At 44.4% G+C, this 17719-nt stretch overlaps 1 protein-coding gene across 4 annotated transcripts in view; it reads right to left on the minus strand.

The window, feature by feature from the left end:
* Positions 1 to 17719, minus strand: part of RNF123 (ring finger protein 123) — a 363039-nt gene that overhangs the window by 333303 nt on the left and 12017 nt on the right. For all 4 annotated transcript variants that reach the window (XM_033926520.1, XM_033926519.1, XM_033926522.1 and 1 more), the window contains exons 3-6: positions 17040 to 17124; positions 11731 to 11810; positions 4343 to 4440; positions 1844 to 1898 (exon numbers count right to left, since the gene is read on the minus strand). In XM_033926520.1, coding sequence (XP_033782411.1) covers positions 1844 to 1898; positions 4343 to 4440; positions 11731 to 11810; positions 17040 to 17124 — 318 coding nt within the window. The remainder of the gene's footprint in view (positions 1 to 1843; positions 1899 to 4342; positions 4441 to 11730; positions 11811 to 17039; positions 17125 to 17719) is intronic.

A 17719-nucleotide genomic window follows, 5' to 3' on the forward strand; every position in this document is an offset into this window, starting at 1 on the left:
ACTCTCTTCCTTCTAGCGTCTGCCCTCTCTGTCTCTTTATTCCAGCATCTGCCCCTTTCATCCACTGTCTGCTCTCTCCCCCTTCCATATAATATCTGCCTTCTTTCTATGCCCCTCTCCCTTTTCCATCCAGCCTCCGCCCCCTCTCTCCTTTTTACATGATTCATTCCAGCTTCACTGCTCTATTCATTTTGATCTCTCCTACACCAGATCTAGCATCTTTGTCCTTTTCTCCTTATTTCTCTGCTGACCCCTTCCCAGCATCAATCTCTCTCTACTTTCTCATTTCTCTGTCTCTCCTTTCCCTAATCCGATCTCTCCATTCCACCCTGACCCCTTCCCCTCCTCTAATCTCCCTGCCAGCTGTTTCCTTCCTTTTTTTCCTCCTCCCCTGTCCAGCAGTACCCATTTTCCCTTCCCTCCTCCCCCTATCCAACAGTAACTCTCTTCCCTTCCCTTTCCCTCCTCCCCTCTCAGCAGCATCTCTCTTAATTCCTCCCTCCCTCCAGGTCCAGTAGCAGCTCTCCCTTTATCTAGCAGCTTCCCAGCCTCCAACAGTGGCTTCCTCCCCTTCCCTCCGCTCCCCTCCCAGCAGCTCTCAGTACTTGCCTGTGTCAGCGCAATTCACTTAGGCAGCCTTGGGGCTTTTGCTGAGTCGCGACCCACCTCTGATGATGCAACTTCCTCTTTTCTCAGAGGCAGCGCGACCCATCAAAGGACCCAAGGCTGCCTAAGTGAATCGCTGCACAGACGCTACTGGCACTGTTGCAGGAAAGTACTGAGAGCTGGGAAGCAAAATGTTGGAACTCCCCTGATCTCACCAACCCTGCATGGACTGGCAGGAAATTTCTGCAGACCGGCACCAGTCTGCAGACTGGCGGTTGAAGAACACTGGTCTAGCCTTCAGGGATCTTTTTTGCAGCTGGCAGCAGTGCTTACAGGATTCCACCAGGTGATCAGGACCCAGCCACTGTTGGCACCAATTGTACGGATCAGTGACCAAGATGGTCCTGTTGCACTGAGTGAACCACTTAAACCCACTACAAGGTTTGGACATCGAGGGGAAAACTGTTGATGCAAAGTCAGAGGACTCAATGGTAGAGTAGATCATATACCGAAAAGTGGTCAACGCTCCCAGCCTAAAAATAGACTCCACGAAGCCAGAAGGCCCAAAAAATGAAAATGGAAAAAATTAAAAGGAAAATAAAGACGGGAAGGCACAAAAAATGGTATAGTTTGATGCACTTTGGAGTAGCTCCAAAAAATATAGCTTCTCAGCTCCGTGGAAAACTGAGAACTGATGGTTCTGGAGCTGATGTTGGGCGTTACAGACAGTCTCAAGACTTTTGAAGAAGTTTAAAGTGACAGTATTTTTGCACTGTCCATACCAGGGCTCCATGGATGACATCATCCATCTGTAAGAATATACTGCTTACTTATCCTGGAATAAGACATCTCTAAAAAGATTTGATTACACTGGAGGGAGAGAGAAATAAAGAATTTCTAAAACCATGACAACATAGCCCATACAGACCTATTCTGAAACAGATGAAACCCATAGAAGCAGGCAGAAGCCACAGAAAAAAAAAAACTTGCCTAGAAAGCTTTAAGTATAATGCAAGAGAAAAAAAAAGTGGCAAATAAATAAAAACATGAAGTCCCATTGGAACAAGCTGACAGTTTTGGAGGTGCTTCAGTGCATGTAAAAACTCCCCTAAAAGAAGCATTTATCGCATGCAATATGTAGGGGTTTCAGTCTTGTCCCTAGTAATTTCATTGGTAGATATGTAGAAAAAATTTGCACCACTACTCCTACAGAGACCTTTGTTCCAGTTTTACTTACCTTTGTACACGCAGGTAGTAGCTCTGATAGAACTGAAATTACTATGTCCAATGACCTAAACCAAGAGGAAAGAATGAGAGATAGCAAAATCAGTACTCAAGACACTAAGTCTCAGACCTTAACTGTCAATAAACAGCAGGAGTTACAAATACAAGGGGCATTCAATAATTTATTTGTGAAAGGGAGGGGAGAAGGGGGTTTTGTTGATCCTTGCTTGGTATTATTTGTGTTTATAAAATGACAATTGTACAGAATAGTCTCTTTTCACACTTTAATAAAATAAGTTCAGCATAAAATCATAACTATTTGAGGCTTGTGCGGATGGGATCTGACAGTTTGCAGGGTGGGGACCAAGCTTGCGGGACAGGGACTGAACTCATGGAGATGGGGCGGGGACGGGGCGGGAACGGTGATAAATATTTTCCCCATGTCATTCTCTAGTCACAACTTCCTTATCTTCATCACTTGAAAACCATTGTCCAAGGAGAGATTTCTTCAAAAACTTGGAACAGGAAATAATCTGAGGGAGCCAGGGTAGAAGATTCAACTGCTGAAACCCACATTCTCGGATGGCAGCCTTTGATTGTCGTGACATGTGCACTGTCATGAAGAAAACTGCATGCCTGCTGTGAGTTTTCCTCATTTTTTCTCCTTGACTGACTCCTCCAAAACAATCGCTGTGTTGGCATAACTCTCCCTGGTTATAGTTGTCTTGTGTGGCATGAACTACAGAAGCAAAAGTTCTTCATCATCCCAGAAGACAGTTTCTATGATTTTTCTGACTTAAACATTTTGGGGGTGGGATATGACTTGTGCTTCCACTGAATTGACTCCATTTTGGATTCAGGAACCCAAGTCTCATCTTCAGTCAACAAATGATTAAAAAATTCAGTTGGTCTTTATGAAGCATCTCTATGTTCTCCTGACAACACTGGAGCCTCGTGGCCTCCTGACATGGCATCAGCATTCTTGGAATCCATCTTGCACTAACCTTGGACATGCTCAACTTTAAAAAAATTATTTTTCAAACTGTACCTGTCAAGATGCCCATTTCTTCAGCTATTCGTCTGTCTGAAAAAATTAAATCCTTGACTTTCTTGCACATTGCTGTGGAAGTTGCTTCCACAGGCTGTCCAGTTTGAGGGTCATCTTCAATGGATTCTCTACTCCACTTAAACTGCTTGCTCCAAAATTTTACTTTGTAGGATGATGGGGCAAGACTCGGCATAAACTGCAGTCACGTGTTCATGGATCTCCTTTGGCTTTTCACATTCTTTATCACTGAACGGTGCTCCAAATCTAGCATTCTTACTTGATTCGTACAAGGACTTTCCTGACATCCTGTTTCTTGGCATGTTAGATTCACACTGAGCCGCAACTGTGCATCAGTAACCTTGAGACATGTCACCAGCACAGACTTGTTTCAACACCCTTGCTACTTTCTTTCATACTCTGGAAGATAAATTATTGAAAACCCCTCGTACAAACTTATATTCCTCAAATTACATCAGCCTGATGTGGATTCAAAGTATTTATTAGATATTTCAAGATTTAGACAGTTTTAAGGAGAAATTGAAAGCTTTTCTTGTTTGATAAGGTATATTATGGGGTATAAGGATCTACTATAACATTTTTATGTGTTTCTGTATATATGTGAGCAGAATGATTTTATGTATGTGTTTTGTAACCCAGCCAGCCAGCCAGCCAGCCAGCCAGTTAATAGGCAAGGTATAAATTTTAGAAATAAAAATATTTCTAGGCTGCACAAAGCTAAAACAGTATTACTAAATAATAATACAATCATATATAAAAGAATTAAAATCCTAGATATTTCTTAAACAAGTGTATCTTCATTTTTACAGAATACCATACAATTGGTTTCAAACTGGATTTCCAGACCATGTACCAAGCCATGAAGAGGAGGGTCAGTGACTGCTGCTCTTTGGTCTGTACTCACAGAATGCCATCTTGCTGGTTTACAGCATTTCTAGAATAGGAATTACTAAATCTGTCCTGGACACCTAGCAGCAGTCAGATTTTTTGGAATATCCATAAAGGATGTTCATGATATGAATTTAGATATTTGTTGGGTATTTGATGAACGCAGATTTATCTCATGTGTATGCATTGTGAATATTTTGAAAACCAGACTGGCTATGGAGTCCCCAGGGCAGATTTGGGAAAAGAAACACAGAGCCAGTTAGCTAAAATGTTATGTCCAATTTTGTCTGAAGAGTCAACAGGGAGTCTGGATACAAGGCAAAGGTCCATCTCTTCAGAGAAGCTAGAATTATCTACTGATAACCAGAACCGACAGAAAAACTGCTTTTCTCACTCAGCAGCCAGCTACTATAAGTTGCACACTGGTAAAGATGACAACCATCATCTGCTGTCATCCATTCTGGGGAAGGTAGGGGCAGACAGGAAATGATCTCAAGTCTTCATGAGTAGACCTTTTTACCACAGGAGACATCAATTCCACTCTAGCTCTATACTCACCCCCAACAGGTCATCATCAACCAGAAGTAATCCCTCAAAGCCATTGGTGTGATCGAGGACCACTGTTGAGGGCCCCAGCCGTCCTTCTACTGCTTGATCTGAAATGAACAAAAGTAAATATTACAAACAAGAAAGAGAAAGGCACTCCCCATGCTTTTCTGCATGGCATTACGTCATCCATTCTAGACAAGCTAAAGAACTTTTCTGTGGCAGACAGAGGCAACAGAATGAAGAGGTATAAAGAATCCTTCACCAAGAGTAATAGCATACTGGTGAAAAGCATTCTATATATATTTATTACTGTTGATGTGTTTTTGCTACTTGTTTAGAACTGAGCAGGCTACAAAGGAATAAATTAAACGAATACAAGAATTAAATGAAAATTAATGCCTCCTTCTCCATAATTCATCCACACATGGCAACACTGATAGACTTAGAACATAAGAATAGCCTTACTGGGACAGACCAATGGTCCATTAAGCACAGTAGCCCATTCTCATGGTGGCCAATCCAAGTCACTAGTACCTGGCCAAAACCCAAGGTGTAGCAATATTCCATGCTACCAATACAGGACAAACAGTGGCTTCCCCCATGTTTTTCTCAATCACAGACTATGAACTTTTCCTCCAGGAAATTGTCCAAACCTTTCTTAAAACCAACTATGCTATTCGCTCTTACCACAACCTCTGGCAACGCGTTCCAGAACTACTTGAAACTGCTTCATGGCTTGTTATCAGATATATCCTGTTTTGAAATGGGCTATAAATTTATTTGCCGAATGTACATAGCACCCTGGCATGCCTATCGGGCGACACTCGTCTCTGCGGGTTCTTGCCCCAAGTGTACCTACGCAAAGGCTTCCTTATCCCATATGTTTTGGGAATGTCCCCGGTACGATATTTCTGATCTTCTCCAAAATGGGTTGTATGTGGCAGACCAGATGTAATTGCAATTGCTATAGTTTGTTTTGGCTTTTTGATTTACAGCATCGCAGAATTGCTGCTGCTGGGTCAGACCAGTGGTCCATCGTGCCCAGCACTCTGCTCACGCGGCAGCCCTTAGGTCAAAAACCAGTGCCCTATTTGAGTCTGTCTGTACCGGGCCATGGTGCGCCCCCACCTGGAATACTGCGTCCAACACTGGTCGCCATACATGAAAAAGGACATAGTACTACTCGAAAAGGTCCAGAGAAGGGCGACAAAAATGGTTAAGGGACTGGAGGAGTTGCCGTTCAGCGAGAGATTAGAGAAACTGGGCCTCTTCTCCCTTGAAAAGAGGAGACTGAGAGGGGACATGATCGAAACATTCAAGATAATGAAGGGAATTGACTTAGTAGAGAAAGAGAGATTGTTCACCCTCTCCAAGGTGGCGAGTTAAAAGGGGATAGATTCCATACAAATGTAAGGAAGTTCTTCTTCACTCAGAGAGTGGTAGAAATCTGGAACATTCTTCCAGAGGCTGTTATAGGGGAAAACACCCTCCAGGGACTCAAGACAAGGTTAACAGGAAAAGAAGTGAAAGCAATCTTAAATAATAAAATGCTAGCCGCGCATGCGCACTCGCGCCACGTGTTACCTGATCCCTTTTCTGTCGCGGTGTGGTGGCACGAGTGCGCATGCGCGCTTAGTACGTCACTGGCGGGGATGGAGAGAAGCAGCGTTGCTGGGCAAGGGGCCGTCCTCGCCCGCCCCGAGACCAGGGCAATCTCAAGGCGCAGTGGCCATGCTAGGGGTAGGGTAGGGAGGAGGGCTTTGAGGCAGGCGGCTGTCAGCGGAGAGCAGCCGAATGCAGGAAGCGGAGCGGCCAGGTAAACAAAAAAAAACAACCAACCGAGTGAGCCGGGCCGCTGAGAAAGCACGGGAGGCCTGGCCCAGGCTGCGGACGGGGACGGAGCTGGGGCGGTGAGCCTTCCCTGCGGATGTCCGCTAAGACGAATAGCTTTCCAGGAGCTACGTTTCGCTCCCTCTGCCACAACTTCCTGTTTCCGGCAGGGCGGGACGCGGCACATGGAAAGAAGTTGCGGTTGAGGGAGCGGGACGTCGAGCACTGTTTCCACAAAGAGCGTCTCCTGCCCCACCCCCCCTCTCTGGAATGAATCGAGAAATGGAGCCGGGCCGCCCTCCGCGACAGACCAGAGGAGTCCGAGTCCTTTGCCGCTCACCCCCCTTCCCTTCCCACGGCCCGACTACCTTGGCGATTCAAGCAGCATGTGCAGCAGTCTTCACACGCTGCTTCGGGCCCTTCTACTGCCCTGATTTGCTCTGCCGCGTCTCTGATGATGTCATCAGGGATGTGCCAGAGTAAATCAGGGCAGTAGAAGGACCCGAAGCAGCGTGTGAAGACTGCTGCACACGCTGCTTGAATCGTAGGGTAGGTAGTCGGCTCCGCGGGAAGGGAAGGGAACGGGGGGCGGCAAGGACTCTGGGGAGAACGGCAGACACCGGCCCTGTACTAACTCCCGTGGACAGGGGGAGCAGGAACAGGTGCTGATGGACAAGGGGGGGGAATGAAGGGAGGCCTATTGCTGGACAGAGGGAGCAGGAAGAGGTGCTGATGGACAGGGGGGGAAATGAAGGGAGGCCTACTGCTGGACAGAGAGAGCAGGAAGAGGTGATGATGGACAGGGGGAAAAAAAAGGAAGGGAGGCTTATTGCTGGACAGGGGAAACAGGAAGAGGTGCTGATGGACAGGGGGGGAAAATGAAGGGAGGCCTACTGCTGGACAGGGGGAGCAGGAAGAGGTGCTGAAGGACAGGGGGGGGAAATGAAGGGAGGTCTACTGCTGGACAGGGGGAGCAGGAAGAGGTGCTGATGGACAGGGGGGGAAATGAAGGGAGGCCTACTGCTGGACAGAGAGAGCAGGAAGAGGTGATGATGGACAGGGGGGGGAAAAGGAAGGGAGGCCTATTGTTGGACAGGGGGAGCAGGAAGAGGTGCTGATGGACACGGGGGGAAAAATGAAGGGAGGCCTACTTCTGGAAAAGGGGGAGCAGGAAGAGGTGCTGATGGACAGGGGGAGGTAAAACAAAGGGAGAAGGGCTGCTGCTGGATAAGGGGAGCAGTGAAGGGGTGGTGGTGGACACAGGGGAGGTAAAAAGAAGGGAAAATGGACAGGAAAAAGTGGCTAAGGAGACAGAGAGAGAAAGAAATAAAGACAGACACACACATATATTCTAGCACCCGTTAATGTAACGGGCTTTAAAGCTAGTGGTCCTATAATTTGTAACTGCACTAATCGTCCCCTTACAGTCTTTTAATATTGGTGTAACCATAATATGATCTATTTCTACAGGAAAAAAAACCTAGCTCTAACTTACACTATGACCATTCAGTGATGCTAAATGCTTGTAACAATAACAAAAACTTAATCTCCCCTATCTATCTCAATTCTATAGCTATTCAATTAGTGACTGCTATTATGCTACTCAGTGTGATACTTGATAATAAACTATCCTATCATCAGCCCATTAGTACAATTGTGAAAAAAATGCTTCTACAAACTATACATAAAGCTGTTTAAACTTTTATCTAAAGCCAAAAAATTAAACCACGTAACACTCATTGGCTACCGCTTTCCCATAGAATAACTTATAAAATATTACTTTTACCCTTTAAATCCAGAAAGACTAACTCTCCCAGATCTATTGACAGATTAATCATTCCTTACACTCCATTAAGATTACTACAGTCATGCAATCAAAATCTTTTAGTTGTTCCATCACTACGTCATATAGTATATATGACACGTAAATCAATATTTTCTGTTAACTCCTCCTTCATTATGGAATGCAATGCCTACATACCTTTGTGAAGAATCCTCTTTAAACAAATTTAAATCAAACTTTAAAGAGGCATTTGATTTCTGAATATTGACTAATTCCTAATCATCCTAAGACTACCAAGTCCTTTTCATTCAAATATGTTTACTACTAATCAGATTTAATTGTCCCTCCTATTGTTCATTCCTTTTTTGACTTTCTTTTCCACTTTGTGTGAATAATTTGTTTTCTTTGTCAGTTAGTCTTTGTTAACCCATATTATGAAAAATCTGTTTTATTAACGAGGAAATGACAAGGTACAATATAAAGCAAGGAAAGCGATATTTGTTAACCCATATTAATATAATTTTTATTATATATACCACCTAGATATCTGATAAGCGGTTTATTAAATTTTAAATTAACTTTTTTTAAATAAATCCTTTTTTTAATCAATTCACCAGCCTCCAAGATCAAGAGTCCCTCAGCCATAGCACGGGTGAAAAATCAATACCCTGAAGCAGTCCCAAAACATACAAAGCAGTATCAAAGGGACCATTTCCACTGCCATCCTCTAGTGACCAGAAGTTCAATATTTCCTTGTCAATAAACTTGTGGCACACACCCAACCTATAGCTCCTTCCTTAAGAAATGTATTTTGGTTCTCTGGAAGCTCCGCACCATCAAGAAGTTCTTTGATGAAACCTCTTTTCGTTTGCTGGTGCAGTCATCCATTTTGAGTATTTTAGATTACTGTAATATTGTATATCTAGGGGCTTATAAAAAAATACTCAAAAAACTTAGACTGATCCAGAACACTGCTGTTCGCCTCTTTTTGGGATTAAAAAATGGGAGCATATCAAAAACTTCATTGGTTGCCAGTAGAGTCCAGAGTTCTGTTTAAGTTTTCCTGTATTTGTTACAAAACAGTTTTTGGGATGTTACCAGACTATCTTGCTTCTCACTTTTCTTTGAAGAATACACATAGAATAAATCTATTCAATTATCCCTCTATAAAATCCTCATTCCAGGCCGCTAAATTGAATACGTGGCTTGGAAAACCAAGATTAGAGGCTACTTCCTATTCCGATTTTAGAAAATCATTAAAGACACATCTGTTTGACATGTTCATATCTTAGCTGTGTTACTGTTTAATTCATCCTTGTTTCTCAATTGATGTATTCAAATTTTAATCGACTGTTCATTATGTTAGTTTAATTACACTGACTGCATGTATTTTTTTCTTATGTTGTGAGCTGCTTTGAACCTTTTCTGGTATAGCAGTATACAAAAAAAAATAAATTATTATTATTATTCCTTCCGATTTCCAGCTTAGCAAATTGTTCCCCACTACAAAGTACATTTTTCAAGTGCACTGCTCTTGTTTACCATTCACCTACTGTCATCTGTCGCACCATGCCTCATGTCTTGTCCCTCCCCCCCTTCTTTAGGCTCTCCGAAAGTCTCCCACCCTACCAGCCATATCTTATTTCAGGATCCTGCAGACAGAAATGGCTTCAAGCTAAATGGCATCCTGTGCAAAGTGCAGAAATATCCACTTTGAAGGTTATGGGGAGTAGGAAGACTAACACAGTAACATAGTAAATGATGGCAGATAAAGACCTGAACGGTCCATCCAGGCTGCCCAACCATACATGCCCCATAAATTAATTTAATTTAAATGGTCCTTTTTCTTAGATATTTCTGGGCCAGAAACCCAGAGCCCTGCCCAGTAGTATGCTTAGGTTCCATCTACTGGAGTCTCCATCAAAGCTCACTCCAGCCCATCTTTACCATCCCAGCCATCAAAGCCCTCCCCAGCCCGTCCTCAACTGAATGTCCATATATGGGACATAGACCGTACAAGTCTGCCTAGTACTGGCCTTAATTCAATATTTAATATTATTTTCCGATTAGAGATCCTCTGTGTTCATCCCATGCTTGTTTGAACTCTGTCACCATTTTCTACTCCACCACTTCCCTCGGGAGTGCATTCTACGCATCAACCACCCTCTCCGTAAAGAAGAATTTCCTAATATTACTCTTGAATCTACCACCCCTCAACCTCAAATTATGCCCTGTGGTTTTACCATTTTCCTTTCTCTGGAATAGATTTTGTTCTACGTTACTACCTTTCAAGTATTTGAACATCTGAATCATATCTCTCCTGCCCTCCTGTCCTCTAGGGTAAACATATTCAGGGCTTCCAGTCTCTCCTACCATTCCAACCTCCTACCATTTTCGTCGCCTACATCTGGACCGCTTCAAGTCTTTTAATGACCTTCATCAGATACAGTCTCCAAAACTGAACAAGTGGGGCCTCACCATCGACCTATACAGGGGCATCAACACCTTCTTTCTTCTACTGGTTACGCCTCTCTCCTAGCACGCGTAGCAGCATTCTTCTGGAAAAAGCCACAGCCTTGTCATACTGTTTCTTCGCCTTTAGGTCTTCAAACACTATCACCTCAAGGTCTCTCTCCCCATCCGTGCATATCAGCCTCTCACCTCCCAGTATGTATGGTGCCTTCCGATTATTAATCCCCAAATGCATCACTGTGCATTTCTTTGCATTGAATTTTAGTTGCCAGGCATTAGACCATTCCTCTAACTTTTGCAGATCCTTTTTCATATTTTCCATTCCCTCCTCAGTGTCTACTCTGTTACAAATCTTGGTATCATCTGCAAAAAGGCAAACTTTTCTTTCTAACCTTTCAGCAATGTCACTCACAAACATATTGAACAGGATCGGCTCCAGCACCGAACTCTGAGGGACCCCACTACTCACCTTTTCCTCCTCTGAGCGAATTCCATTAACCACCACTTTCTGGCGTCTGTCCGTCAACTAGTTTCTAATCCAGTTCACCCTTTTGGTCCTAACTTCAGCCTGTCAAGTTTGTTCAAGAGCCTTCTATGAGGAACTGTTTCAAAGGCTTTGCTGAAATCTAAGTAAATTACATCTAGCATATGCCCTTGATCCAATTCTCCGGTCACCCAATCAAAAAATTTAAATTCTCTCCAAAAGATGGGGGCTCTGCCATCTACTATTACTCCCCACTGTTTATTTCTCTCTCTCCAGTTCCACCTCACCCCACCTGGCTCTGGTTTCAGAACATGAGCTCAGCAGAGATCTTCAGAGAGCAACAGCAATAGAAGAAAAATCAACATGGTGCCTCCGAGTTCACAAGTACACATAGGCACTGCAGCACCTCCATCTGTCTCTTTCCACATGGCATGGGTTTTCCTATTATCAAGGAAACATGTGTGATAAACAGGAGCAACACATGGTGAAGGAATACCTGCTAGCTCAAAGGTTCCATTCTGAGTTTAACTCCTATTGCTGCCCCTGCCTGAAGGTCTACAACCACCAATTTAGATTTTGATGCCCTTCCTTGGGCAACTACTCTATTAAGTCATATAACCCAAAAGGCAGCTTTGTTTGGAGCATCTCTAACTCCAACCACTTATCTTTTACCATATCATTAGCTTCATCAAACTTCTCTATACACTCATCATCACACTCTCAAAAGGTCTCTGAAACCCCCTTACCATCCAATCTCCTGCCAGGCTCTTAGACCTTCCTCCACTGGAAGCATCTACCTGTCATCATCAGGCTTCCAGAGAGTCTTACCCTTATTGTTTTCGTCTCCATCGTCACTATTGAGCAGCTGCTCCAGGTGCTCCTGCAGGTTCTCGAATGACAAGGGCTTTCTGTATACAAAAAAAGGAGGAGTGGTCAGCACGCACTGTACAGAGAAATCAAACAAAAAAGAAAACTAGCAACACATCCTCCAAATCCATTTCCAATAAGTAAAACTTGAAGTACTTGTAAACCATGGCTTAAAATTTGAACATTACTAGCTGATGCATTTGCCAATTTGTCTAGGACAGTTGTTCTCATCCCTGTCCTGGGGGTGAAGCCCAGTTAGCCAAGCTTTCAAGATACCAGCTATAAATACTGATGAGTTAAGAATTGAATTCATGGCACTGAAAGCAAATCTCTGATGAATATTCATTGCAAATATCTTGAAAGCCTTACTGGCTGAGGTTCTCACCCAGAACAGGGTTGGTAACCATTACCCTAGACCAGGGGTGTCCAATGTCGGTCCTCGAGGGCCGCAATCCAGTCGGGTTTTCAGGATTTCCCCAATGAATATGCATGAGATCTATTAGCATACAATGAAAGCAGTGCATGCAAACAGACCTCATGTATATTCATTGGGGAAATCCTGAAAATCCAACTGGACTGCGGCCCTTGAGGACCGACATTGGACACCCCTGCCCTAGACATACACAGTAGTGCTGCCTGATTCGCTGATTCAAATCAATTCACTTTCTAAAAACAACGGACTCACCGATTCAGTGCGTCCTGACTCCTGATATACCTCCGAGCCTCCTAAAGTAGCAGCAGCGGTGGCAGTGACTGGTTTGGCAGAGTCAGCATGGTGAACAGGCTTTTCTCCTGGCCTGTCCCGCCAGGGCCTTCCCTCTGCCGCATCACTGATGATGCAACAGAGAGATGCCCTGGCAGGCAGGCCTTGAAAAGCCTGTTCACCACGCTGCCTCAGCCAAGCCAGTCACTGACACTGACTGAAGGGGGGTGGGAGGTCAGTCAGGAGGTGCTGCACAGGTGGACAAGAGGGAGGGATGAAAAGCTGCTGCACAGGGGACAGGAGGGAGGGATAAAAAGCTGCTGCACAGGGGGATGGGAGGGAGGGATGAAAAGCTGCTGCACAGGGGAATGGGAGGGAGGGATGAAAAGCTGCTGCACATGGAGGGAGAGAGAAGAGAGGAATAAGAATTGGTGGAGATGGGATGGAGAAGAGGAAGGGAGAGATGCAACAGAAGGAGATATCCTGCATATGGTGGAAGAGAGGGAGAAATGTTGGACATAGGGTAGAGGGCAGGAAGAGATGGTGCATGGGGAGAAAGAAATGGTGCACATGATAATGGAGGGGAGGAATGGAGGGGAATAGAGAGGTCTGACCCAGGGCACAAGGCAAGGAGAGAGAGAGAGAGAGAGATGGTAGACAGTGGGAAAGAAACAGAAATATTGGACGTGGCAGGGGAAGGGAAGGTACAGAGATGGAAGATGGATGGTGAGCACAGAGAAAGAAGAAAACGTAAAATGGGCAGGAAATCCTGGCGAGCAAGTTAACAGAAGACAAACAGAAACCAGAGCCTGGGACCAACATGATATGAATAATAAAAATGACCAGGCGACAAAAGATAGAAAAAATAATTTTATTTTCTATTTTGTGCTCACAAGACTGCCCCTGAGTCTCAGCAGCTATTTTTGTAGCTTTAAGAGCATGGGCAGGAGCGAGTGGGAATTGTTCCAGCCCCAGCACGCCGCTAGACCACCAGGGAAACAAGGTAGGCCTGGGGTCATTTCTCTGGGTCCAGGAGAGGTTTGGTGGTGTCTGTTCGGGGAGGGAGAGGGAATGCTGCCTTCGCTTATTGGGGGGTGCACTGACAGCATTTTTTTTTTTTTTACAATTATTAAAAACAAAAGAAAAAAAAATTTAAATGTCCAATCATCTGAATTTTCGATTATCCGGACTGCTCTCTGCTGAGGTTAATCCAGATAAATTGGCGTTCTTCTGTACACAATTATCAACCGGTTCACCTTTATCCACATGTTCATTTACCCCATCAAAGAAATGCAGTAGATTGGTGAGTTAAGGGAGGTGGAGCATGAAAACAAAACAGTGGGCTCTTTACAACCCTGTACCTGATGAGGGTTTAACCTACTGGTCAAGACTACCAGTTCTGTTGCACAATAAAGCACAGTTACTTAACTTAACAGGTGTTATCCTAGGACAGCAGGCAGATAGTCTCACGTGTGGATGACATCATCTAGGGAGCCCGGTATGAACAGTGTTAAAAATGTACTATTACTTTAAGCTTTTGCAAAACTTCAAGACTGCCCACACAGCGCACGAGTGAGTGCCTTCCTGACTGACATTGGATTGCAGTTCCTCAGTTCTGTAAGAAAGCTAAGAAGCCAGTAGCTGTGTTTTATCCTAGGACAAGCAGGCATGTGGGACTCCCTAGCTTAATGAAACGGAATGGAGGGAGAGTAGGCCTTTAGGAAGAAAATTAATTCTGTAGTACTGCTTGACCGAAGCGACCATCTCATCTGGAATAGGTTTCCAGATAGTGCTGAGTTAGTGAGATGTAAAGTGTGAACTGAGGACCAAGTAGCTGCTTTGCAAATATCTTCAATGGGAATGGAATGCAAAAAGGCCACTGATGCTGCCATAGATTGGACCTTCTGTGCTGTAACTCGCCCCTCAAGCTGCAGCCCAGCCTGAACATAGGAAAAGGAACATAAGAACATAAGAATAGCTTTACTGGGTCAGACCAATAGTCCATCAAGCCCAATAGCCCGTTCTCACGGTAGCCAATCCAGGTCCTTAATACCTGGCCAAAACCCAAGGAGTAGCAATATTCCATGCTACTAATCCAGGGCAAGCAGCAGACTCCCCCTTGTCCCTCTCAAGAACAGACTATGGACTTTTCCTCCAAGAAATTGTCCAAAGCTTTCTTAAAAGCAGCTACGTTATCCGCTCTTACCACAACCTCTGGCAAAGCGTTCCAGAGATTAACTCTTCTATGACTGAAAAAATAGTTCTTCCTATTGGTTTTAAAAGCTGTCACTAACCATGTAGAAATAGTTAATTTGGCCATAGGCAGTCTAATCTGTTAGGAACAAAAGAGATGAACAGTTGAGGTGAAGACCTGTGTGGCTTAGTCCTCTGTATATAGTAAGCCAAGGCACATTTACAGTCCAAGATGTGAAGAGCCATTTCCTCATGATGAGAATGAGGCTTTGGAAAGAAAAAAGGTAGCCCAAAGGGTTGATTGAGGTGAAATTCCATGACTACTTTTGGAAGGAATTTAGGATGAGTTCTGAGGACCACCTTGTCATGATGAAATACTGTAAGGTGGGTCACAAACTAGTGCTTGAAGTTCACTCACTCAACGAGTGGAAGTGAAGACCACTTTCCAAGTGAGAAACTAAAAATGAAAAGTTGCAAGAGGTTCAAACAGAGGTCGATGAGGGAGGCATCAATGGCGAGGACTACATGAGGTGGTTTCATAAACCGAGAAACAAGCGGAGGAGCATGGAATTAGTGGTGTAGAGAGGGTAGGAGGCACCAAGGGTGGTGGCGCCCCTCCCCCACCTGCTGCGTGTGCATCGCTTCCCTTCTCCTGTACCACTGTAACATTCCTGGTGCGAGCAGCAACCTCCCCAACTTGTCGCGCCAATGTCGGCTCTTCTTCTTAACGTCACTTCCTAGGCGCAGTCCAGGAAGAAACATCAGAGGAAGAGCCAACGCTGGCACCACAGTAGGTAGGGGGTTGCTGCTCGTGCCAGGAACGTTACAGAGATACGGGGGAAGGGAAGCGGTGCGCACTGTGACAGGGATCTGGCTAGTCCTAATAAAGCCCAGGGAAAAGCCCAGGGAAAAGCTCAGGGAAGCATTAATAATGTTCCAGGGACTAAGGAGAAGAAATATCCTGAGTGTAGGGAAAATCCTGAGCACAAGGTTAAGAGAGAGCCTGTCCCTTTAAAAGCTCACAGAGCTCAGGCTGGAACGGGAAGGACAGGGCTCTTTAAGGAATTAGCTAAAGCTGCTGTGAGGGGGCGTGGTTATGTGCCGAGTCTCCCTTTTTCTGAAGCTCCCTCGTCAGTGAGAAAGGAGGGACAGCTGGGACTGGAAGCTCAGGGGAAGCTGAGAAGGAAACCAGCTACAGCAGCTAACTTTTGGCCAGCCTTCAGAAGTTCTCACCAGGATAGGGAAATGCAAAACCCTGAAACACAATCTGAGGTTTGTGACATGGACGGGTTAGAGAATAATGCTATGTCTTCTGAGGAAGAACACCCTATGGAATGGGAAGAGGTTTAGGAAAGCCTGAATGTCCTTTTTCCTTGGTGAAAGGGTTTTTTTTTGTTTCTTCCTTTTTAGGTTTTATGTTTTGGAAAGGATTTTGTATCCGTGTTTCAAGCTGGGCTGGAAGCTGCTGAATTTACTGTTGGGTTAGATAAGTGGAACAGTGGCCACACCTGTGGAAGTACAAGTCCCTCTGCTCCTAGGAAAAGGGAACTGCCACTCAAATCTACCAGAAGCCTAATTAGTGCCTAGAACCAGGTAGCCTAAATATTGCCAAGGCAGGTAAGGTTCTAGCACTGCTTGTGGAAATAATACCTAACAGGAACTGTATTTTATGTTCTCAATTTGTGAACTTAAATTGGCCAGCACTAAAGGGTGCAGTGATAAGAACTGGCACATAAGAGAAAGAAAGCAGAACAAGAGAAAATTGGAATGTTTTGGGTTTTTACTTTGAATGCCAAATTTTGACCTTTTTTGTTGAAACTTTTCTTGTGGATAAATAAAAGTGATATATTTGGACAAAAACCCGGCCAGTGTGGTGTGCAGTTTATGGGAGGCACCAGGCCAGCTGTGGCCCACCACGGTTACGCTCGAGCCAAGACTGGGATTCTGTGGAGTTACTAGGCCTCGCCAGGATCCCGGTCCCACAGCACACATGGCAGGGGGGACAGAGAGGAGGACCAAGAAGGTGCCCAGGTGCCCTGCACTCAAGCCAGCTGTTGTTTTATAGGGCAGTGATTCCCAACCCTGTCCTGGAGGAACACCAGGCCAATCGGGTTTTCAGGCTAGCCCTAATGAATATGCATGAGAGAGATTTGCATATGATGGAAGTGATAGGCATGCAAATTTGCTTCATGCATATTCATTAGGGCTAGCCTGAAAACCCAATTGGCCTGGTGTTCCTCCAGGACAGGGTTGGGAACCACTGTTATAGGGTACTTATACTCCAGTTTCTCCATTGTTTTTTTTTTTATTGTATGCCACTGTTCTCTGAATAAAGTCAAGCAGTATAGTAAATTTAATGAAGCACAAACCATACCTGTAAGCTGCAGCCGGACGAATCCTTTCTGTACTGGGGAAGATACGGTAAAGGTAATCATTGAGCAGCTTCTCATTTACAATCCCTGTTAACACAAAGCAAATACACAGCTATGTTTTAGGTTTTTCCATTTTAAGTTTAAAACAGCAGTGCCTCCTAGATCAATATCAGAAGCTCATGCCAATGAGATTTCTCGATTTCTTTCCTCTGAATTGTTTCACTTAGAAATGGAGTAATTTTGTTGCTTCTGCTAAGATCTGAGCTGTCATTATTCACTCAGCACAGTACATCGGCTACATTCTTGGATATCTCCCATGGCACACATCTGCAGTATCCTCGATTCCCTCCCCTCATCCCTTAACACCCTTCACTGTTTTGTCACTTACAGTAGAATTCATGTTCTACCTTTCAGAACTGTTTACATGAGCTTCTGTAAAGCTATTACAATACAATACAGAGTTAGCGTTTTCAGAGATGGTTTTCAATACAGGCACATTTATATCATAATCAATCGTCCTACTTATATGCACACCTTTATACCAAATCAATCATCCTACATATATCCACATATATTACATTACATTAGTGATTTTTATTCCGCCATTACCTTGCGGTTCAAGGCGGATTACAGAAGAGGATTCTTGGACATGTCCAGAGATGTTACAGAGTAGAGCAGGTTG

This window comes from Geotrypetes seraphini, chromosome 17, assembly GCF_902459505.1.
Source record: "Geotrypetes seraphini chromosome 17, aGeoSer1.1, whole genome shotgun sequence".
Lineage (NCBI taxonomy): Eukaryota > Metazoa > Chordata > Amphibia > Gymnophiona > Dermophiidae > Geotrypetes > Geotrypetes seraphini.